The sequence below is a fragment of the Vigna umbellata genome, chromosome 3 (genome assembly GCF_029865625.1).
Source record: "Vigna umbellata cultivar VRB3 chromosome 3, Vumbellata_1.0, whole genome shotgun sequence".
Classification (NCBI taxonomy): Eukaryota; Viridiplantae; Streptophyta; class Magnoliopsida; order Fabales; family Fabaceae; genus Vigna; species Vigna umbellata.
In genome coordinates this window covers 41299923-41324914 of record NC_142167.1, presented here as the reverse complement: position 1 = coordinate 41324914, position 24992 = coordinate 41299923, and the positions used below count along the sequence as shown (strand labels likewise).

At 34.9% G+C, this 24992-nt stretch overlaps 3 protein-coding genes across 5 annotated transcripts; all 3 read right to left on the bottom strand.

The window, feature by feature from the left end:
• Positions 1 to 373: 373 nt before the first annotated feature.
• On the bottom strand, positions 374 to 10300 carry LOC124820508 (uncharacterized). 3 transcript variants are annotated; one of them, XM_047292216.2, is made up of 5 exons: positions 10105 to 10296; positions 9339 to 10018; positions 8892 to 8964; positions 5862 to 6000; positions 374 to 823 (listed from the first exon to the last, which is right to left on the bottom strand). In XM_047292216.2, exons 1-5 carry the CDS (start codon positions 10183 to 10185, stop codon positions 816 to 818), a joined length of 981 nt encoding a protein of 326 aa, XP_047148172.2. In that variant the 5' UTR covers positions 10186 to 10296; the 3' UTR covers positions 374 to 815. The 3 variants fall into 3 exon arrangements, 1 of the variants encoding a protein (XP_047148172.2); XR_015785101.1 differs by lacking the exon at positions 374 to 823 and adding an exon at positions 6611 to 7217 and having other exon boundaries at positions 10105 to 10300; XR_015785102.1 differs by lacking the exon at positions 374 to 823 and adding an exon at positions 6611 to 6994 and having other exon boundaries at positions 10105 to 10299.
• Positions 10301 to 15342: 5042 nt separating this feature from the next.
• LOC124820513 (disease resistance protein RGA2-like) lies at positions 15343 to 18536 on the bottom strand. Its single transcript, XM_047292224.2, has one exon. It carries the CDS (start codon positions 18315 to 18317, stop codon positions 15375 to 15377), a length of 2943 nt encoding a protein of 980 aa, XP_047148180.2. The 5' UTR covers positions 18318 to 18536; the 3' UTR covers positions 15343 to 15374.
• Positions 18537 to 18805: 269 nt separating this feature from the next.
• LOC124820512 (uncharacterized) lies at positions 18806 to 20300 on the bottom strand. Its single transcript, XM_047292223.2, has 2 exons — positions 20006 to 20300; positions 18806 to 19735 (listed from the first exon to the last, which is right to left on the bottom strand). Exons 1-2 carry the CDS (start codon positions 20226 to 20228, stop codon positions 18942 to 18944), a joined length of 1017 nt encoding a protein of 338 aa, XP_047148179.1. The 5' UTR covers positions 20229 to 20300; the 3' UTR covers positions 18806 to 18941.
• Between the last annotated feature and the right edge of the window lie 4692 nt (positions 20301 to 24992).

Sequence of the window (24992 nt, the reverse complement as noted above, 5' to 3'; positions counted from 1 at the left end):
TATCTTAATACTTCTTATAATCCCTTTATAAATAAAAATATGGAAAATATAATCTCTAGAGTAGAATAGTATTTATTGTAGTCTTTATAAAATATCTTTGTAACAAAGAATAAACAGATAAAAGAACATTTGTGATAAAATATTTCTTCAGTTTTAAAGAATACTCGTAACATATAGTTATTAATCAAAGTTTATTATAGTGAAATCTTTCAAAAAGTTACTTAAAAGAGAATTGAGAGTTTACGTTGAAGGAAACACTATAAAAACAAATTTTCTCTACTTTTCTATTCTGCCAGAAGGTTGTTTATTCTAAAAAACGTGTACATTCAAGTTTAGTAGAAATTATTATCAAAGTGTTTTGAGAAGTACTATATTTGTCTATTAACAAGTCTACCTCATTTATCAGGTCATCAATCAACCTCAACATGGCCTAGAACATCATAAACTTAAATGAAACATTATCAACCCAATCTCAACGAGAACGTCCTAGCTTATCCTCAGCTATACGCAATTGAAACCAAAGACAAGTTTGATCACAATTTTGTGGAGGAGGACATTTCGTCGCCTGACCATCCTGATTATATAATTCTTCGTCCAAAAGATATATACAGAGGCTCCATGGTTTTGGCAAATGAGAATGAAATTGCATAGAGATATCGGAGACCCTGCAGTTATAACAAAACTGTATACAGTACATACTATGTGTCTTTAAATTTCATCTGCACCTTTTATCCTTGCTCCACTTTTTGCCAAAATAACATGCAAGAACCCAGGTTTCAATAGATGCTCAGAAGATTCTCCATGCAACGGTTCTACTAAATTCCTGCATAGTGACCATGTTACTAATTCAAATAATCTGAAAGCAGTTGCATCCAAAAACTTATGTTACGGCTATATTTCCGCAAATATCAGTTTTAGTCCTCTTCCATTTATTCTTATGTGTTTCTCTCTTACCACTCACATCCCATGTGTTAATAAAGTTCAGACTACTGATAGGATTCAACCGATAGCATGGAAGATTATGAAAAAAAAACAAAGCAATGAGCCAGTGTTTTATTAAATATCTATTGATAAATGTGACTAAGACATACAACGAGGTGTTAGAGAGACCTCTCATCTACTTACAATTTCTGAATCAATTCTTACCTACCTAGTGCAATGGTCAACTTATAATTCAATAAGAAAATAATAGCAAACGTATATTTTGACTTCCTGGAATTAAAATGGCAGAACAGAACTTTAGTCGTCAAAGGGAACTTTTAAAGAAAGAGGCAGAAATGCGGAAGAGTGCAGAGACAATGAAATCAGAAATATCATAGGGAGAGTGATACGAGGAAATGGGAATAAAAGAATAAAACAGTAGAACAAAAAAATAATTCTTTCTTCTCTGCCAATTTATTCAGAAAGTTGGTCTTATAAAGACCACGACCACGTCTACATTGGGTGGGCTCACCAAGGGTGACACCTGTCCATTATAATAACAGAAAAAAATCCCTAGCATGACATTCTAGCTCACAAATTAGGTTAAAATATAATCTAAGAGCTTTCTAGGTTTTATGATCCTTCAAGTGGGCCTTGTGAAATTAGGCCCACTGTCAGAGAGAATATTCCCATCACACTTTATCCTTCATTCTCCATGATGGTTTCCTAGTGCGTTTGCTCCTTCTAAGCGAATGGAACATAACAGTGCGCCCCTATTAGGAACAGACCTCGTCCTCAAGGTCAGAAAGATTATTAGTCCTTCAAATGATCCCAGAATTCCCAAGCTAGGGTGAGGATTTCATCCCTCTGCCAGAAATTATCAACCTTGACTAAGCGTTATCAAGGAGTTTGACAGGCTGAAAGTTCATAGCACATACCCAACTTCCGTTGCGCTCAGATTTGACAGATAATTGGCGATATGACTAAAGCTTAACAAAGACATAGTCACCAATCAAGAACACATCACAGTGATTAATATGATCTTGAGGGGTTAATATAATTTTAAATTTTCTTTGTAATTTTTATTATGGTTTTAGTTAATAGCACATACCCAACTTCTGTTACGGTCCGATTTGACAGATATTTGGCAATATGACTAAAGCTTGTCACATGGGAAAATATAAAAAAAAAAAAAAGTGAATCATTCATGTTCTCATGGTGAAATAATAATGCATATAGAGGGAATTAAGGACAGCACTAGTAGAAGTTAAATATTAGTCTACATTTGGGTATGTGCTATTAACTAAAATCATAAAAATTACAAAGAAAACCCAAATTCATATTAAACCCCTCAAGATCATATCAGTGTTGCAGGTTAGGACAACTTTTCATTTGAGACTAGGCACGAGTCAAAGTGCGCTTTAGTTGTGCCAGCAGCTATAGTCATGACACTGCAACTGTTCCTAGATATCGATTGGAGTAGGAACAAGTGATGATAAGGTTGTAGTAGCATCAAGTGATGATAAGGACATAATAGTCGGTGGGTCATGCCTACGATGGCGATAAGCTATGATTGCAGAAATGCATGCTCTTGACCATAGTAAAACTTGGGAGTTGGTGCCCCTTCTCCTAGGCAAAAAGGCGGTTGGTTGCGGATGGGTGTATGCAGTTAAAGTCGGTCCTGATGGTGAAATTGATCGACTCAAAGCCCAACTTGTTGTAAAAGGTTACACCCAGGTTTATGGTCTTGATTATTGTGACACTTTCTCTTCTGTAGCCAAGATGACTACTATTTGCCTCTTCTTTGCCATGGCAGCCATTCGTCATTGACCACTTCATCAATTGGATATCAAGAATGCCTTCCTACATGGTGATCTTGAAGAAGAAGTTTATATGGAGCAACCTCCCGAGTTTGTTGCTTAGGGGAGAGTCTGATATGGTATGCAAATTGCATCGATCTCTATATGGCCTCAAGCAATCACGACGTGCTTGGTTTAGAAAGTTTAGCTCCATTACTCAAAAATTTGGGCTAAAACGTAGTGAAGCAGACCATTTACTGTCATTCTTTTCTTGGGAAATGTGTTTACTTAATAGTATATGTTGATGTCATTACATGAAATGATGTTGTTGAAATATCTCAACTGAAAGAGTATTTGTGTAGACATTTTCAAACCAAGGATCTTGGAAGTCTCCAATACTTCTTATGCATTGAAGTAGTGTAATCAAAAGATGGAGTTGTAATCTCCCAAAGGAAGTATGCTCTTTATATATTACAAGAAACAGGCATGATTGATTGCAGACTGGTAGACTGTCCCATGAACCCAAACCAGAAATTAAGGACAGAAGAAGGTGAATTATTCTTCGATCCAAAGAGGTATAGGAGGCTGGTCGGAAAACTGATTTTATCTCACTATTACAAGGCCAGATCTATCCTTTGCAGTTGGAGTGGTTAGTCAGTTCATGCAGGCTCCATGTGTTGATCATTGGAATGCTCTCATTCGCATTCTAAGGTACGTCAAAAAAGCTCCTGGACAAGGATTGTTATATTAAGATAAAGAAAGCATTCAGGTCGGTATTATGATGCAGATTGAGCAGGTTCGCCTATTGATAGACGGTCTATTGCAGGATATTGTGTTTTTCTAGAAGGAAACATTATTTCATGGAAAAGTAACAATGTAGTAGCTCGATCAACAGTTGAAGTCGAGTATAGGACAATGGTGTCACTAACATGTGAACTTATATGGGTGAAACAATTCCTTCAAGAGCTTAACTTATGAGACATCCATACTATGAATATGTATTGTGATAATCAAGTTGCTCTCCACATTGCATCAAATGCAGTGTTTCACGAGAGGACTAAACATATAAAAATTGATTGTCATTTTGTTTGTGAAAAATTGTTGACTAAAGAAATATGTCCTGAGTTTTTTAGGTCAAACGATCAACTCGCAAATGTGTTGACTAAGTCATTAAGGGGTCCTCAGATTGAGTTTATTTGTTCCAAGCTTGGTACATACAATAATTGTATGCTTCAGCTTGAGAGGGAGTGTTAGAATATTTACCCTATTTATCATCATTATATTATGTCTAGGGTTATTCTATTTATCATCATTGTATTCTGTCTAGGATTACCCTATTTATCATGTATTTTTGTATTAAAACTTTCTTATATATAGAATGAGAGTGAGAGGGATCTTTCAAGCCCTCGAGAATTATTGTACAGTTTCAATCTCAAGTGTGTTGAACCTAAACCCAATGGCAATAGAGGATGAATGTCTTGATGCTTCTATATCCATGTAAATACAATGCAAGAGTCATGAGAATTGAGTATATTCTTATCTCATTTCCCATAGGAAGACCTTTGACGTCATTCAAAGAATTATCCCACATCACACTCTCCCGAAAAAAAGTTTGCACAAAGTACTTTCCCTATACAATAAATGAAGGTATTGGCAACACAAAAAACCTTTATGAAAATATATCGAAAGCCATAATGAGTAATGCTATAAGCATAGCAGAATATAAAAAATAAAATATATAGATATTAAAAATTAAAAATTAAAAAACGTAGAAATATAATTGTAACTCAAATAATTGAAAATTGCCATAATTAATAATAATTGGAAGTTCAGCAATCCAAATAAAAATAAAATCAAATAAAACACCACTAAGTTCAAGACTTAAAATAGGTTATCAAGTTAAAGGGGTTGAAACAGAGAGCAGCAGTTGTGAAGCAGTGGGTTGGGTGTTAAAGTGAGCAGTTCAAGACTTGTTAGGTTGTGGAGCAATATCAGCAGTGTTACAGTGAGCAGCGGCAGACCGGTGTGGTGTTGTAGTTGGACAACAACACAGCTATGATTGCATGAACCAAGCACAATAGTGGGATAAGGAAAGCCTTCACAACTAAATGGATGCCACTGAGTGTTGTGAAACAACTTACATGTGGTGGCGGCAACATTGGGTTAAGTTTGAAATATTTTGTTTGGGTTTCAACTTGGCTGTATGACCCAACACTTAAAAAAACTGTAGGGGACTGACTGGGTTGGGTGTATAACCTGGAAATAGAAAACAAAGAAAGAAGATATTAGGGTTTTTACATGCCTCACGTCGAGTCACACTGACCCAAGGCTTCTTTCTTTAAGCAGAGTGCATCACATGGATCACGATTTCTGCCATGGCCACCCTGAACCACCATTTTGAGACACCTATGGTGGCCGTTATGCATTGCCATGTGAAACCTGATTTGCCACCATAGATGGTGGCCAACAAGAAATCTGCTACAAAAATCCGCCATGGTGCCTCCACTGCAGTTTTTCAATAACACTACTAATAACCAAAATGAAACTGCCCCATTATCTAAGGCACACACAAGCTATATAATCTGTCTTTGTTGTGTAAACCACCTCCTCAAATGCTAACAACCTGCCACATCATCCAACTAAATATCTTGGAACCTTGATAGGGACTGGAGTATTATGGGGTGTCTAAATCTCACTGGAGCATGGGGTGGTTAAGTTCCTCTTAACTAGCTTTTGAGGGTGGATTCCCTAAGTACTTACTGAGGTGATCATTAGACCCTTCTAATTCTTTTAACACCTTCAAACTGGGGGTATATTTTGTTGATACCCAGTATCCTAAATGTTCTTTCAAATCAGAGATTGAACAAGGGACTCTATATAGCATCCCACTGAAAGAACATTCAAAGATATGCCCAATGTCCCAAGAACCCCAATGAAGATTGTTCGAAAGGAAGGTAAATGGTTTACCATGTAAAGGTATGATTTAAGAATTCCATCTTTATGAATTCTCTCATATAGTTTAAAAAACGCTTGCCAACTAAAAAGTCAGTCTGAAGAGCATAAAACATAGAACATGAAATGAAATAATTTCCTAAATAGCACTTAGTATAAATCAACTACAACTACAATTTAAAATTATACCTTCCTTGGAGATAATGTTCTTCCATTTATCCTTGAGATCAACAGGAGTTCGAGTCTTGTCAAATACACGAGAACCAAATTCCAAAATTTTCCTCCAAGGGATATTTTGATTTTCTAGTGAGAACTTCAATACTCCTTCCTGCAATTTGAGAACCAAAGCTAATAGTATAATTGACAAATAAAACCCCATTAAGAACTTTAATACTCCTTACAGTAATGTGAGAACCAAAGCTAAATAAAAGACAAATACAGTTAAAACACCTTAGATTAATGCTGTATACCTTGTCAAATGTATAAGTTTTACAACTTTAAAGTTCATAATAAACTTTAAGAAGCATAAAATGCATACTAGGAAGTAGGAAACTTAGCAAACAACTCCTAAAAAGAAAGAAATTCTAATAAAAGTAAATTCCTAAATACATGGGATTGATAAAAATAAAAAGATTTTCATTGTTCTATCCATAACAAAACAGTGTTATCAATATCAGGTAACGGAAAATATTTGACACCCCAAAAAGCCTTTATAAAACTATATCGGAAACCACAATAGGTTATGGAGGAAGCATAGCAGACAAAAGAAATACAATATATACAAATAGATAATTTAAAGAAAATGCAAAAACATAATTGTATCGCAAAAATAATGAAAGAGACAACTATAATTAATAATAACAATAATAATATGTCTAGAAATTCAAATAACAATAACATCAAATCAACACACAACGAATTTCAAGTTCAAAACTTACAAATAACATCAAAACGTGAGGAAAAAGTCCTAAATTTCTAAGTATCTCACTCTTCTTCCATGCCAACATAATTATCTCCAATATTATCTAACGAGGCATATGCCTCCTCATCTTTCCCTTCAAAAAGAAATATGCTTGTCAAGTTACATAACTTTTAAAACTCGTAGTCAGAGCTATTCAATTGCAATTCATTCTCAACTCCAATTTGCATTGTCTTTTTGCCCTTCCTTCCTATTGAGCTGAAGTTGCACCTGGACCTTTCTTAAAAGCAGAGGAAGATCCAATAACAATGCCACCACTTGATGATTGCTTCCTTTTTTTGCTTGCTTGTCTCCTTGTATAAATTATTGATTCTCCAACATCTCAAGCTTCATAAACAATTGCCTAATTAAGAGTGAGATCATCATCAAAAATCAACTCATTTCCCGCTTCTTCAATATCATTATCATTATCATCATCCACTTGTCCTATTAACCACTCATTGCACTCATCAATGTCATTTAGTACAATAGGGCATATTTCACCCCTAATATTGTATCCTTGAGCAAGTTATTGGTTATAATTTATGTAACGTTTTGGTCCAACCTTTTCCTCTTTTTGAATGAATCTACAATACAATAAGTAAAATGTTAATCAATTTCTCCCAATTTTCTACAAAAAAAAAAAATAATAATAATGAAATGAATCGTGTCATGACAACATTTATTACTTGCTCAAATACACTCTAGTGGATGTTACTGAAAATAAAATTTACGATCCTTTGATTTATGATTTTGTAAGTCCTTCATGATCCTAACCATAATCTTGATTTTAACTAGCTTGGCCAGACCACTCTATGACACCCAAAGTGGCAATGGCCACCAAAAGAAAAACCAGCATCACCACTATTATTTTGTGCTGGCTATAACTCTGCCACCTATTTCTGCCATGGCATCACCACAACAGATTTCAATGACACTAAAGCAGTATGATTTCATATCAATCAAGAAGAAGAGATGTTAAATTAAATGTCAAAGGTAGACATAACATAGCAACTTATCATGAACATTGTATCCTCATATTGCAAACACAAGCACAAAGAAAAGCACATGTTGAAAGTTGCCTCAATATTCTATTATCCAGATAAGTGTTTAGCAATGATAGTTGGGCCAGCTGTAATGTTTTGACGACATAATTAGACCCCAAATGTTAAGAAGATAGAATGAAAAACTGTCTTCAAAAATATTACAATCAACCATATAAGTATTTTATTTATTTTCAGATTTGCATGACAGTAAATTACAGGAGCATATTGTCCTATTGGGTTTATGATGTAACTCATGCAACCAAGCCCATGTTCTTGTCTTTCCTTCTCTCTTTTAATTTATATCTTTTCGCTTTTCTATGCAACTTGGATCCCATTACGTATGTAGACATAATAAAAAATTACATCCCACCATAGCCCTGAATGATTGTTGATTGAATTTTAACTAAACCTGCCAAACCAAATATCTTATCTCATGTTGACTCTTAATTCACAGGTACTCTTCACATCAACCAGCACGATGCAAATATTCCCTCTCAAGTTGTTCATTTCACCCGTACCTTCAAATACACTAAGTCCACTCAGCAACTTTGTTTCACATATTTACAGCAGAAAATACAAATCCTTTAGATGGCTTACATCACCCCTCTTTCTCACTAATATTAGAAACCAGGAATTAAAAAGAAAAACAAAAGAAACATTTTACCAAATTGGATGAAAAAAACAACGAATGTGACAGAAATTTCTCCATCAAGGGTTTCCACATCACAAAGGATTTATCCACTCAACTTACAATAGCAACAAATCTCAATCTATCCTGTATTTCTTCCTGCTGATATATAACTACCTCGCTCATTAATATTCTAACCAACTTAACTAATTTCTTATATCCTAACAATTACAATGATGGACAGCCTCTGTAAAACCATTCTTAAAGGTTGTTAGATAGATGTCCTTTTTCAGCCCAACCTAACACAGTTTACGTGTATGCTCTTGGCTTGATTATGGGATGCAAATACGCTATTTCTCACAAACTAAGACTCGTCTACATAAATAGAGATACATTATATACATTTGCCAACTAAGGTTATATATTGAAATCAAAGCATTGACTTGAAGATTTAACCCATTTCACATTGTCAGAGATCAATATAATATATATATATATATATATATATATATATATATATATATATATATATATATATATATATATAATTAAGTTCTAGGGAAATATGACTTTTATGAATCTTATACCTTCAGAACCTTTTCTTCTTCAAGGGTCCAAAGTAATCTCTTGCGCCTTGCAGTCAGTGAAGTCCGATTCATTCTGCAATTAAGAAATAATAGACTAAAGATTTGAATTGAAGCTTTTACATTTCTTTGAGACAGCAAGTCTCCATCTCAGTGAAAAAAATAAATTTCAATGAATCAACGAAACATCTATTCAATAAATCAATTGCTGCAATTGAGCAGTGCATTGGCCACAACAGCCTCGGGTCGCCTGACAAAGGATGCAACTACAACACAACCACTACTGCAATTAAACCTATGAATAGTACCATGGTTTCAAACAGGATTTGCAGCTGCAACATATATTGTGTGATTTTGAAGACACCCACAACAGCATCAAGGCAGCAATAGGCCTCGATTTTAAAATTCGCGGCAAATCAACAGAATTTTAAGTTTTGAAAAATGACTCACCCTTTCACGATCGACTTCTGTGGTCGCCTCAAAGTTTGGAAGCTGGTAACTTCCTCCTCTGTTACATTACCAGCAATCTTCCTTCTGGTGTTAGAATGTTTATACTCTTCTTGTTGTAACAAACGCCTCCTCCTTGCAGAAGGACCCTTCCTCTGGTCCTTCCTTGTCTTTGCTAAAACGACATTAGGCTCTTCATCGTTGGTCTCACTCACAGAACTAACCGTCACAGACACCGACACCTTTTCTTCATCTGTATTATTATTCTCTTCAGATTGTGTTTCCTCCACACATTGTATCCCATCCTGAACCAGGCCCGCCCGTGCAACAGCAGAATCTGCACGTGCGCCACTCTCCAAGAAGTGTGACAAAGCTTTCTTGGCGACCAGGGATTTCTCTCTCAGTTGCCGGCACGTGTCCAGGGCGCGCTTGTACCAGCAGTAGGGGCAGTAGAAGTGACCCAAATAATCGAATTTGGGTTCGGAACCGATACAGTTGGAATGTACTGTGACAGGGCACAGCCTTTCGCTGCAAACCAAAACTCCCTCTTCGGCTTTATCGTCACAGAATACGCAGATGCTCCTGTCCAAGCACTCCACAAACTCGGGTCCAGGTTCGGGACGGCGATGAACGCAATTGACATCGTCACTCTCACTATCAAACGCAGTTACGTTATGTTCATCCTGATTAAGATCAGAAAAATTGAAACTGTTAAAGTGACATGAAAGAAGAGATTATCAAAGAAATGAGTGAAAGGATAGGGAGATGCCAAAATGAGAGGAATGGCGAAGAGTGAAGGAGCAGTTGCGCATGCCGCATCCCTACGTTTCCCTACACTCTTACTTCTCATTTTTCCCTAGTTTTGTTCTCGAGAAAAAAATAAAATAAAATAAAATAAAATGGTTCACGTTTGCTCCCCTCAATCAAACCTATGGATGAGTGACCACCTCCAGGTGGTGTAGCCCAATCCGACACTTTACTTGTAATTGTATTTAACTAGTACTAGTATAGTACCCGTGCAAACGAACGAATTTTTAAAAAGTAAAATATATTTATTATATAAATTGGAGTTCTTGAAAATAAAATTAAAATTGAATACTTATTTTATATTATAATTGAATAATAATATTCTAATTGTAATGAGGTAGCTTTTCATTGTATTTGCATCAAATATATTTTTTTAACTTATTTTAGATTGTATGGTGAATTTAATTAATTATGTAAAAAATATAATCAATTAAATCGGGTTACATTATACAAAAGTACACTTTTGATTTTGCAATATGGCTCTTGAGTGATTAGGAAAGTTAAGTGGTTCTTTAAACTACTTAAGACTTCAAGTAATCTTAAAACATTGCTTATGGTCAAGATATTTCTAAGTACCTCAAGTAATCTTAAAACATTGTTTATGGATCAAGGCATCTTCTAAAGGTACATGCATTTGAAACTACCAAAGAAATTTTTTGAATTCTTTAGTTTCAAATATACATACACTAATCATTCTTAAGAAAGGTTCTTAAAACTTTTCCGTTAGAGTTTTTATATTCCTTTCTTTGTATCTTTGAGACTTGATTTAAATCCTTCATTTTATAAAAAGGAGTTACTCAAGCTTTGTAAAACAACTTGGAAATGATATAGAGATATTCTGCAAATTTTGTAGCTCTTCTTTTTTTTCCAAGTTCACTAGGATAGGTTATCTTCTTGACTTTTCTTAAACTTTTTCCTTGAGGGTTCGCCCAACCTCTTTCAAGAAACACATTCATCCTACTCTCCAAACACATTCTCATTCATCATTTCAAGCTTCTGCATCCAGACGCATCATCTCCATGGAAGGAACTTCAACTTTCATGAAGTGGGTTTCTATCATTTAGAACCAAAGCTTGTTCCTTCACATGGGTCATGATCCATCCTTTGGGTTATGTTCCATCATGAATGTCAAATTTGCATATTAGAGAAGTGTCTTGGTCCTCTTCCATCATTTGGTATTCGACCAAACCATTTTTTCATAATCCTTGTGTTAGGAAAGTTTTGTAAGTACCCAAAATGAATAACAAGTAGAGGATATGTTGTGATTGTAGATCAATAAATAATAAGACCACTAAGTATAGGCATCCAATTCCTAAGCTAGATTATATGCTTGATGAGGTGCATGGTTAGGAAAAACAAATAAATTTCTAGAAGAGTGGTATAGGTATGGACAACATTAGTTAAAGTAATAAATAATAAGTTATACTAAAGTAAAGTGTATCATAGTTGGTTAGAGACCTTGCTTATAGGTTGGTTCGAGCCTTGGCTAGAGTAAAAGGATATTAGCTTTTTTAGCTTTTTGCAATATTGTGAAAGGTAAAGAGTTGAAAGTAGATACATTGTATCTAAAATAGAATAATAGGAAGGAACATGAGTTTTTTTTAGGGGTGTAGCTTTTGAGCAATAGAATAAGTTAGGGGGGAAAGAATCAAGAGCCAAGTTAGGAAAGAATTCGTCTACAAAATAATAAGGTAAGGGGAGTTAACTCAGTCTCATTTTTATGTGTGTTCTTATTGTTGTGTGATGATAACTATTTTTATTGATGGAGAAATCATTTTGAATACGTGTTTGATGGACTGCAGAAGATGCAATTACTTTATGTTTAGGTGTTTGTGAGGAAGTCTACATATGGATTGTAATATGTTTGCATTTAAGGTATTTTTGAGGTCTATATATATTTTGTGGTTACCTTTTGATAATCATTAGTAATATCGAGTTGGCAAAATTTGATGGTTTAGAATTATCTGTATCATTTTTGGAGTATGAGGTATATATATATATATAGAATTACACGGCAAAATTTTGTTGGCAACGATCATGGTATTGTCATCTAATAAATGGTTGATTATTGTTATAGTGGTATACATACCCAATTGTTTAAAATGGGTTGAATTGTAATACCTCAATTTTTGGGATGCAATGATTACGAGTGAAAATTTAAAATTTTTAAAATCATAATACCATTGCGGAAATTCATATTTGATAAGTCTTTACAATTCAAGAAAAATAAACTAAAATTACAATTTAATTATAAAATAAAACTCCAAATAAAATACTTTATTAAAATAATTATAAATTCCCCAACTCTCTCAATCTACTCGTCGCACTATACAACATCCGAACTAACTGTATGATCATCTGCTCCCGTATAAAACGATCATCACAAGTGGAAACCACAACCACAAACATAGGGGTGAACTGAGAATCAATCATAAGTAGAATAACGTAACACACAAATACTAAACATTCGTCACAATAATAAATCTTATAACAACAACACACTAAAAACTTAAATATTATTGCTCATCATCATCACAAACCAGTGGTTTATACCCCATACCCTTCCACTTGTTATATCGAACAGGCTCATACGAGTCGTCTCGCCCTCGTAGCTAAAGGACATGTTTCCCTATCCGCAAGGACTTATGTGTAACAATGTCGACACTTCGCGTACCGGGTACTATACTCAACAGCAAGCTGAAGACCAGAAAAAACATCATCCCCCTATACAAAGAAGGTGCAACATTCGAATGCCACTCTCTTTTCGCACACAAGGCCAAAGAGAACCTATTTCCCATATCACACTATCGAAAACCCAAAACTTAGGACATACTAGGTACAACGAGAAGATCCCACAACAACCTGTCATATCTTCATATGCATACATCCAAACAACAACACACATATACACAACTCACACCCAAAAACATGTTTTGTTCTCATAACCCATTCAAAATCACTCATACTATAATTCTCCACGTATAAAAGGTCCAAACAACATCTACCAACCAATTTTACAATAACAATAGCCAATAAAAAGATTACAACATCATCAATTTAACAATAAAACAAGATCATATATAACATACAACCACCTAGAACAAAAATCAAGAATACCAAACATCAAAAATAAAAATTGAGAATGAAAAAACTAAGAATAAAAATCAAGAACGACAAAAGTCAAGAATGTAAGCTAACCTACCTGAGTTTCCCGCTAAGACTTTTTCCTGGAATAAACAATGCCCTTCACCCTTTAGCTCTCACAAATCTTTGCTCGATCAAACTCTCACTCTCATCCTCAAAGTTTCTGTTTCTTTTTTCTAATGGCTAGAGTTTTTATATAAATAGGAGGTGTCTAATACAGTAACAACTATGTATGGGTGATACATTATCGTTTACGCTATCAAATTAAACTACTTTACAAGTCAACTTCAGTATTGTCAAGTCAGTAGTTAACAAACTAGATAGGGTTAAAGTAATCTTGAGTCGTTTCCCAATGAATACGAAATTGATTTTCAAATATTTGACTCTTATAAAGACTCTGAAAGGTTAGTAAAATGCTAAACAATGCTTAAAAATAAAAGTGAAAATATATCGTAATGAAATTGATATTGAAGAAGGTTGTGAGTTTAATAAAGAACAAATAAGAGACTTTAAAACAATTATAATAAAATAGGCTAATTCCATTGTTTTTCCAAAATAAATTCATCATTAATTATTCAAAATAGGCTATTCACATATTTGAAATGAAATGCATGACAAACTTATTACACAAAGCAATAAGCATTGCCTTCAACTTTTCACATTTTCTCATAACAACTTGCCAATGAATATTTTCTTCGTGCAACGCCCACTTGCACATCATCTATTGTCGAAGCATTTGTAATTCTTCGTGCAATAATATCAGTGTTGTCAAATATTTAATAAAAAAAACAAGTTATCTCTCAACTTTATAACCAAATGTACATTACTGCAATGACGTTTCTTACCAGGCTCAAAGTGATCACCAGAACAACAAAGACACTAACACAAAAATTGAAAAATGAAAATGGCTTATTAAACTTCAATATTCGAGTGAAACCAATGTGAAAAGAGAAAATAAACATTAGATCTTACCAATTCAAATGATATAACATCCCAATTCGGGGAGTCACTTAACATATCAAACTTTGCCAATCATCATATTTGTACGTGAACTAAGCACTTCACATTTGGAATAAGTATTTTCAAATACAATCTCATTATAGCACTAGCCATTTTCACAATCCATTCAGAAATTTATTGAGTCAAAACCACTCATAAATATAAATAACTAATTTACAAACACCTTACATCAATAACCCAAACAACTAACATGCCAACGTTCATTTTGAATCATTCGTAAACAACTAACACAACCCATGAATCAAAGAAGTATCAACTAATGTAATTAAACCAAATCTTGTAGTTTTTATCTCATTACAACTTAAATTCCAATTTCTACATGTTGAGACCACCAAATACATTTGACTTCAACCCATATGAAGACAATGTAGGCATCAAATAATCTCTTTTGCAATTAACAATTCACATACACTATCCTATTACTTGTTAAACATGCACTAACAATTAGGATGTACAATCACATGTAAAATTTCACTTATAAGTACATCCAAGACCAAGGAATAAAATTATACATTATGCACCAACATGTTCATTAATCAATTCAACTCTAAACTCACCTCATACGTTATATGAAGTACAACTAGTTTTAATTTCACATTTCAATTATTAACATGCTTCATACAATATGTTTAACATTTGTATTTCTATTCATACAATGTGGTGACAACCACCACGATTGAAATCTTTCATGAGAAGCACCTACCTAAAAACAACGCCTCAAAAGAAAATTCGAGAAATGAGAAAAAACTTTTGAACAAATTAGAAATTAGACTATGATACGTTAACAACTTTTTGACAATAGACTATGTATCACTGTTTTATTAATTCATATATTTAAAATGAATCAATCACATACTACATAAACATTTAAAAAAAATTGTAAAGAAAAAATTGTTAAAAAAACTTTTCCTTAGAAATTTAAAAAATACAGGAGTTTACGAATTCACCGCATTTAATAGGTTGTCGAATTAAGGTACTGATAGCCTTAACCTTTACAACTTTAACCTTTACACACTAAAAAAAATAGATTTTACCATGAGTGATCACTTTAATTTCTGAGAAAGGAGATCAATTTTCCTCTTCCCTTCTCTTATATAGCGAAGGGCAATTGTAAATCTCCACTTTTTCCAAACTTTTCAGGTTCAGGCTCGTAGGAAGACACGCCAACTTGGAACAGTCACCAATAACCATTTCACGAAGCAAGCGAAAGTTCCCGAAGCAATCAGGTAAGGATTCCACGTTTGGAAGATCCCGCAATGTTAAACTCCGAAGCAAGGGAACGCGTCCAAAGCAGTCAGGCAAGGATTTCAGCTTTGGGAGATCAAGTAATGATAAACTCTGAAGCAAAGGAAGGTTCGCAAAGCACCCAGACAGTGATTCCACGTTCGGAAGATCCCATAATCTTAACGAGTGCAAAGAACTCATACGTTGTAAACTCTCATGCAAATGTTCCACCTCTTTGCACCGGTAAACCAACAAATCCTCAACGCATCGAAAACCTGATGACAGGATGAATTTTCGACACCCCACGATTGCTAAATCCTTGAGGGAAGAAGAACTTGACAGCCACAGTGGAAAGTTTTCACCTTTGTATCCTTGCAATGTCAAATTTTGGAGTTGTTGGGTATCAGGTTGAAGGGCTTCAAGAATCTCCTCAACATTTTGTTGTAACTCGGATTCTTCGTTTTCATCCCATGACAAGTACAACTTGTGAAGTTGCTTATTTGACATGTTGGCTTCTTTGGCATCTGTCACACTTTTCACCTTCTCAAGATGCTTTATGTGAAGATATCCTTTGAGATGTAGTGACCCTAGCTCTGCTAAATGGAACCCTCTTTCACTGCCAACTAAATAAGCGCTTAATTTCTTTAGGGAAGTTAACTTCCCCAAATGAGGAGGCAAGCTTGATAGGTTGTAGCAATCCTTCAAAGAGAGTTGTTGTAGAGCTTTTAATCGTGTTAATCTGTTTGGCAACTGTTTGAGACGATAGCAATAGTCTAGTTTCAGTATATGCAAATTCCACAGTTTTCCTAATGATTCTGGAAGAGTTTTGAAGTTACCCTGTGAGAGGTTTAAGTATCTTAGATGTTTTAAATGACAAATTGAATTGGATAATTCTTTCACTGCTGTGCACCAAAGCACACGCAAAGAGTAGCATTTGAATACAACTGGATAAAGTTGGCCAATGTAGGTTCTCAAAGATTTGACCTGATGCAACTGCATTGAATTAATGGATTCCTCGGATACATCCCACGCAGCCCTGTGATCTGCCAGATGGTGTATTGTGTCAGACAAGGTAGTTACATCATTGTCATGTGCAATGCAACAAACATCTTCTGCAAGAAATTGTGTAAGATCGTGGACAGGATCATGGATCTGGAAAGTTTTAACTTTGCCAAGTTCATCTGTTTCAATATCTTGAAAAAATGATCTCCAATATAATTCATTCCACATAGAATCACCAGTATCTTCAGCATCAAACGTTTCACTGGATGGAATGAATCCATTAGCCATCCATTGTTCAATTAAATCTTCCTTACTTATCGTTTCACCTTTGGGAAATCTTGCACAATATGCAAAACATTGCCTGAGTTTCATTGGTAAGTCTAGGTAACTTAATCTCAAGATAGGTATTACTGAGTGTTTTTCATGTTGCGGTAAACTCCACAGGTTGCTTTCCTTAACATAGAGCCACTCTTTTTGCTCTCTTTTGAAACTAAACATGCCTCCCATTATTTTCACTGCAAGAGGCACTCCCCTACACTTCTTAACTATCTCCATTCCTGTTGCCACAAGCACTTCCTTTTCTACCTCGTTTAGTCCAAAGGCATGTTCTTTAAAAATTTCCCAACAATCATTATCAGATAGCCTCGATAATACATGAGGAGGCACTGTTCCTATGCTAGCGGCAACTGTGTTTGGGAGGCGTGTAGTTACCAAGATGGAAGAACCTTTTGCCCCACAAGACAATAAGACATATTTCAGCTGTGACCAACTCTCTAGTTCATCAATCCACACATCATCCAAAACAAGCAAATATCTTTTTCTTTGAAGCAGATCAACAAGTCTTATTTGTAGTGGTTCTATATCCATATCCTCACAGGGATGCCTAGATGCTACTTCAATGATAGCCTTTATCACTCTCTTCAATCTGAAATCTTCTGAAACACGGACCCAAATTCTTAACTCAAAGTGGTTGATTATCCTCTCATGCTTGAAGATAAGCTTGGCAAGTGTTGTTTTTCCAAGTCCACCTTCACCCACAATAGTATAGACTGATGCATTCTCAGAATGTGAAACATAACCAGTCAAAAAGTCTATGAATTTATCTGTATCTCCTTCTCTTCCATAGACTTTTGAGTCAGTGATGAATGGCTTTGTTTGATGCCGTTCAGTTACTGCACTATTTCTCCACGGAAAAATCTCCATCTTAGTGAAGTGAAAGTTAGTACTTCCTTCAGCAATTTCTTCCAATCTCTCAGTTATTTTTTTCATTTTCTTAGCAATTTTGCATCGAAAAGCAACATTTTTGGGATGAATAGAGGATAAGCAAGACCTTTGTACCTTGTTTGATGGACCACACTTGACTCCCTGGTGCTCCAATCTCAATGATTCATAGGCAAACTCATCCAAGATGTCATCCAGGACGTGAGCTGCATCTTTTAGCTTTTCCAGCCAATCTTTTACGGCTCTATCAGAGAGCTGTTTCTGCTCAGCATCCTCAAGAGTTTCCTTGATTGTAGTGAGCAAACTGGCAAGCCTTTTCATGTCTAGATTGAAACCCAAGCATAGTCCAACCTCGAGTGAGTTCAAATTCTCAAGCACAATTTCAAGGATAGCCCCAGCCATATTGCAACTCTGCAAGATGGAGACAGAAGAGGAGGGGTTGTATGAAGCAACTGGGAAGAAGATTAACAAAGAACAAGTTTTGTGTGCACTTAACATGTGGTTGCCTACCAAAAAAGCATTGTAACAAAGCCAAGGTTTCTCAACCAGTAAGGCAGGGATCATTTAATTCAACAATCTCCGAATAGTTTATAGCAGCTGCATGCACAAGTCACCGGGATTCCCTTAATCACCGATGAGATTTCCCTTTTCTATTTGTCTCTTTCTTGGTATATAGATGAGATTTGGAGTGTAATCAAAGCATTTCCTTTTTTCCCCTCTGTTTCTGAGATTATAGAAATATACTTATTATCTGCTAGATTAATTTTCATTAGCCTTTTCTTTATTCCTTTTCCCAAAGGGCTTCTCTTTCATATTCCTACATACCACAAGCACCTTTTGGGTTAGGAGACAAATAAGAGTAAATTATAAGTAATGACATTGATAGAAGTTCTGATGGATTCATTACTAAATATTCGATTTGATGGAACTTGGCATGATAGGTATCGTCGTTCAAGAGTCATATTTATGGGTCTGCCTTACTGAAGGTTGTGGATTTTTACTTTTCAGTTGAGTTATCTTTTAAAACTTTTATTCAAGTACTCAATACACATTAATATAGGACTTATAGAACATTGAAATACATCAAAGAAGTAACAACTTTTCAGACATTAAATTTAGAAGGTTTCAGACTTTCACCTCAACTAGGCTTATTAGTTTTTTTCACTGCACTCTAATGAATGAGATTTTTCATTTCTTGCAAACGATTCCCAAGCCATAGGAAAACTTGGAGCAATCAAGGGTGGCCATGAACTCTGGAGCGACTTGAGTGGGTTCAGTGTGATGGGAAGTAAATGGAGAGAAGACACAAGAAGCACAGTTTGGAGAAAGCAAGGAGGTAGTCCTGTATTTGTCCTCTCCTCCAACAACAGGCATGGCCACACCAACCTTTGCAGGGTTCTCAAAATCTTCCCTATAAGTCCTCCCAAGCACACCATCCACCTTAGGAGACAACCCAAAGAACCTGAATTGAATTTCCAAGTGAGCAAAGCAATCATCCTCAGGCACTTGGTAGTTGTGAACTGCATCATCTTCTTTGGTCACTGGCACCACATTCACCAATATCTCAGCAACATCCTCAAGGGTCACTATCACACTGTTCCTGGCAGCTACTCTCTCCACTTTCACATCTTTTTCTGGAGAGTGCCAAGAGGAGAGAGGGCCCTCAGGAAGAACCAGATGGTCTCCGTTGTATGTGAATTTGAGATGGTCAACATCTTCATTCCATTGGGATTTTTTGGGTGCTTCAAGTGATAAGCTTTTGGAGTTGAAGAGGATTCCAAGGGCTTGAATCCATGTGTAGTCTCTGGCTCTACCTGCTGGCCTGTGTCCAATGAAGCGAGCATTGATTTGAAGGGAGGAGTCTGAGACTAAGGAGAAGTGTTCGTTGCTCTTTCCGTGGAAGTAGAACACTCTTCCATCCCCACCAATGAAACGGGGATCGTAGCAACCCGATCCTGGTGCATTGCAGTTTGGTTTGCGACCTTCACATCACAAACACCAATTTTATCATGCATGTTAATGCTTCTTCATACTTTACATTGTACACAAGAATCTTAATTAGTTAAAAGAACCAAGTTTTAGACCATTTGAAAACCTTGTTCAACTTCTGTCAATTTCACCCTTTAAGATTTAGGATATATCTTAAACCTGATTAACTTAAGGTCTAACTCAATTCTACTTCAAATAAAATAACTAGCAAAGAGAAATTGAAGGGTAGAAAGAGGAAGAATGAAATGATGGTTTTGTCTTACTTCTGCATACTGCTCTGCATATGGGTTTGTCGCAATCAATATGACAAACCTTAGCTTTAGGATCTGTTGATTCACTGCTGGGACACTCATTCGGACATCTAATATATTTTCCATAGCATCGAGTTCCTTTGGTGCTACATTGCCTGTAATAATATGCATTGGCCTGCACACTCAAACATGACATAAACAATAACACAGCAATTATGATTTTAGTGATCTCCATACTTAAACTTTTAGATGATGAAATATGAGAATCAAGGAGGAGAGTTAGAGCCAATGAATTGATGAAGCAACAGAGTCTCTTCCTAATTATTTATACATGCAACATCGACTATGTTGTTTGCTTATTGTGAAGGTGGCTTTTGCAAACTTGTTGCCTAATCCATGGCTGGTTCAAAGTTAAAGCACGAACATGGGTTTGGATGATTGCATGCAGAATAATCAAAGGGGCTCCCATAAATGTTGTCTTCTTATAGAAGGGTATATGAATTTGAAGGTGTTAACTGATTCCTTCAACTGCAAAATTGGTGCTTCAATTTCTGATCGATGGACATGGCAAGCTTATGGAAAAGGTAAGGAACTAAAACATGTGAGAGAGTGAAATAATATATCAATTATAAATTTAGGATGTTTTCTTGTATATGATGATATATAACACTCAATTGCTATTTTATTTTGGATAGTTTTAAATTTTATAATTTTTTGTGTTCAGTTTCTTGATTTTTAATTGTTAATAATTTTTACCTTGAATTTTTTTTCTAAATTATGATAACTTAATATTTAGTTTTCTATAGTTTATTTAAGCTCAGTTTAATTATTGGTTATTTTTTATTATTTTGGATATAGTTAAAATGAAAACAGAAACTTATTATACTTACTGTTTTAAGACTCTAGGATACATGATACACTACAAATAGAAGGAAAGCATTATTTTGCTGTGTCTTTTCATGTAATATTTAAAATAAAAAATTAAATAAATTACAAATGATGAAGAAAACATTATCAGTATATGCTTGTATATTTTTTTAAACACAATTGATCTCTTCGGTAGTATAAACACAGCGTTTCCGTGAAGCATATATAAAAGAAAGTCTCCACTTTTACTTTTTCATATTTACTTAACTTAGTTGTGCAAAATGCATGTATAATGTACTGAAAAGATGTATTCTCGTATCTTCATGAATATTAGCACTAAAATGAACCCTATGGATTACATATATAAAGTAAATGAAAAGGGATGTATACAAATACATCAGAATACGCAAAGAAAAAAACACTAACGCTGTGTTCGCTTGAACAAATTGTACTGTTCAGAGGCGAATGCGAGCGAGTGTTTGAAAGGTAATTAGTGTTCGGATGAGCGAAAAGGTGGGTGTTGGTGAAGACGGATTTGCGGGATGGGTTGCTTTTTCATCACTCGCGGGAGTGAAGAGATTTGGAGGGATTGTTGGGAAAATGTCTTATGTACCCTGAAGTTATTAAACAATTCCGTCTGTGTATATCAGGTTAAGTTGCAAACGCGTAACCGGTTATGCAAACGCACGACCAAAGTCTTCAAGCATCCAGCCGCGTCCAGCAGGGGCAACATCACGGTCCAGCGTTAGAAAAGAAACAGCAACACGTGAGGAGGAGGTCCAGCATGTTGAAACGGAGAAAGCAAACAGCTCACCTTGATCCAGCAAAGAGCAGCATCCAGCAAGCACAAGTCCAGCAAAGAAGGCACCCATGAGAGACCAACATAAGAAGCACTTTCTTTCCCTTCTTAGAGAGAGTCGCGTCCAGCAGTTGCGCCACACTTTGCATTTTCCTTTCTTTGCAATCATTTGGCTGGATCGGCTTTGGAGAAAAGAGAAAATGGTGGCTTTCTTTTGTAGGTGTACACGGCAGAAAAATGGTGACAAGGGCAGGTTACGCAAACGCGTAACCGGTTACAGGACTATATATTTTTCAGTTTTTTTTATAATTATTTTAATATTATAATTTAAAAAGATGTACATCTTAATAAAATTAGGTATATTATATTTTCTAATTTATTAAAAATAAATTGATTATTTAATTTTTATAATTTTTAAACATTAATTTTATAAATTATTCATAATTTTTTTTCTTTATAAACATTTTTACAATTAAATATAACATTTTATATTACTTTTATAACAAGGGGCATTTTGGTAATCTTTAATTTCTAGCAATTAAACTAATTTTTAAAATCTATCACATCAATCAAATCCTACACTAATTCTCACAAACTTTACTTCCAAATCCACTCTCAATTATCCACAAATCCACTCAAAAAAACAACTAAAAAATTACCCTCAAATTCATTCAAATCCATTCAAATCATCTCTCTCAAATCATCTCCCCCAAATCTACCCAAAAGAACACAGCCTAAGGGTGTGTTCTTTTGGGTGTATTAATTGCAAACTCATCATTATATTATTATCGTAACTCATCATTACCATGGGAACAATTAATTGCAAACATTTTTAATAATATTCATAAATATTAGTGTGTTTATTGTCATCTTTTACTTTTAAAAACTATTTTTTTAGTTACTGAATTAATTATTTTCGTTAGAGATTAAAATTATAGAAAAAGAAAATTCTATGTATCAATAATGCAAAACTTTTATCTACAAAATAAACGCGAACTATTTTTTACTTTGTTTTTGAGTTTGATAAAAATTACTTACAGTGTCAGCAAAGATACAAGGTTTAAGTTTAATTTTTTTAATCTGATAGATAAAAATATGAATAGAAATTTGTGTTGTAGAAGACCACCTACCGACCACCCAACTTGAATTCCATCCGTCTCAAAGTATTTGTATGGAATAACATATATAATTCTTTTTTTGGAATCCACATTTTCTCAAGATAATTTTAATATAAGTCTAAGATGAATGGATTATAGTTGTTTTATGTGTCTTTTTCGTTATTATGATGATTTGTATCACCGTACGTGCTATAATTTTATACTATAAATTATAATGTAATTATCATTTAACCTTTTTTAGAGTATTTTTTATAATTACAAGAAAAAAAAGTAATACGTGTAAAATTTACTTGAATTTTAATATATGATAGTGTTAAAGTTTCAGGAAAGGAGTAATTGTAATGTTCCTGAAAGTTCTCAATTGAAAGAGGAAATCATTATTATGAAGAAAAATTAACATCTTTTAGAAAATAAATACAAAATATTAAAAAGTGACATGTATAATTGAATGAATGATATATTTATCGTGAGTTAGGTGTCATGTTAGTTTATATTTTTTGCACTAAATAAAATTAGATAGTTACTTTATACGCAGAATTATTGGCAGTTAACATTACTCAGTAGACATCGGACCACAAAATAACCAACGTAAATTATTGACCGGTGGCATGTTGGTAAATAAGTTGGACACATAGACGTCTGTTAGGAGGGGCACCGATGTGTCTGACAGGTAGATGAAAAGTTCTTTTTTTTCGTCATATAGACGTCCGATCCCGCCATCCCGACGTTCGGACGTCTATATACGATTATAGACGTCGGTGCCCCTCCTAACAGACGTGTATATGTCTGACAAGTAGATGAAAAGTTCTTTTTTTCTGCCATATAGAGGTCTGCTCCCACCATCCAACGTCTAAATGGCCTGACAGGGTAGGTGAAAAGTTGTTTTGGACGTCATATTAGTGAGGGCTTCGACGCCTAGGCGAGAATAGACGTCGGTGCCCTCTGTGTCCGACGTCTTGTTTGCTGTTACATCAGAAATCGAACCCGCAGTTACGCGCACTTCATCGTCTTCCTTCTCGCCTTTTCTCTCTGCGACATTGCATTTCCGGGTGCATTTTTGTCTCTTTTGAACCGTTTAAACTTACTTTTACTCCGATTAAATTAGTCTTTGATGAATTATCTTCCATTTGAACCGATTAAAATGAGTTTTTGTTGTGTTTTGATGCAGTTTTTCTCGTGTCTTTGGGTAGCGTAGTAGCATATTCTCCCTTTGCTAGTTTCCTCGTAAGAAAAGCTTGCGTCTTTTGGATGTCTTATAGTGTTTCAACCCAAAACTAAACCTGGGTCCTTGCCTAGTTCTCATGTCACCGTATTCATTTTCATTGCCGGTTGGAATGGAAATAGGCAAGGACCCAAATTCTGTTTTCGGTTGAAATGCCATGAGAGGTCCAAAAGACGCAACCTTTTCTATGACGAAACTAGCAAAGGAAGAAGGTGCTACTACGCTATCCAAAGACACGAGCTGCAGTAGACGTTGGTTAGTGCCATGTCCGACATCTAAGGGCACTATAGACGTCGGTTAATGCATGTCCAACGTCTATAAAGACGTCGGACATGTGGAGTCTGACGTCCCATTAACGTCACCCATAAAGACGTCGGATCAGGATTTGACGTTAAAAGCCCAAAATAACATACTTCTAAAGCTCTTTCTGCACTAGTGGATGAGTGACATATATGGTGGCATATACTGAGATATTGAAATATCTCATTAAAAGAAGAAGATATTAGTCTCAAAGAAAATTTACCATCATCTTAAGAAAATATAAAAACATTAAAAAATGTCGTGCATGAAGAAAGTTAGTATATGATGAAAAACTATATAAAGCACTCGAAAGAAGGTCATATTTATCTTGAGTTTGGTGTTATTACTAAAAAAATTTATTGGTAGTCTTGTCGAAAACTGGAAAAATTCATTCATAATTGTTGTTGTTTTTCAACAAATTATTAATGGGTAAAAAGTTGTAGGTAAAAATGTTGTTGGTAATATTTATCTAAAAGTATCGGTTTTCTATAATTACAAACAGATATATCTATAGGTAATGACATAACAGGTACGAGACATTACTGACGACTAATATCCACGGTAGTGCTCCAAATTTTAGGGTGTTACGAGTTATTACAAAAACTGAACATTTCAACTTTTTACTTGCCACACTCAGTCTCAAATGAGTGTCTCTTCCCCAGTAACATATAGTCTCAAAGGGGTGTCAATTTA

Excerpts from the sequence above, each read along its gene's own strand:
- LOC124820508 (XM_047292216.2), bottom strand. The coding sequence starts at position 10,185 with ATGAGAAGTAAGAGTGTAGGGAAACGTAGGGATGCGGCATGCGCAACT. Across the intron at positions 10,019-10,104 it reads TCGCCATTCCTCTCATTTTG|GATGAACATAACGTAACTGC; the intron begins GCATCTCCCTAT and ends GATCTTAATCAG. Across the intron at positions 8,965-9,338 it reads CAGAAGTCGATCGTGAAAGG|AATGAATCGGACTTCACTGA; the intron begins GTGAGTCATTTT and ends TCTTAATTGCAG.
- LOC124820513 (XM_047292224.2), bottom strand. The coding sequence starts at position 18,317 with ATGATCCCTGCCTTACTGGTTGAGAAACCTTGGCTTTGTTACAATGCT.
- LOC124820512 (XM_047292223.2), bottom strand. The coding sequence starts at position 20,228 with ATGGAGATCACTAAAATCATAATTGCTGTGTTATTGTTTATGTCATGT. Across the intron at positions 19,736-20,005 it reads ATGCAGAGCAGTATGCAGAA|GTCGCAAACCAAACTGCAAT; the intron begins GTAAGACAAAAC and ends TGTGATGTGAAG.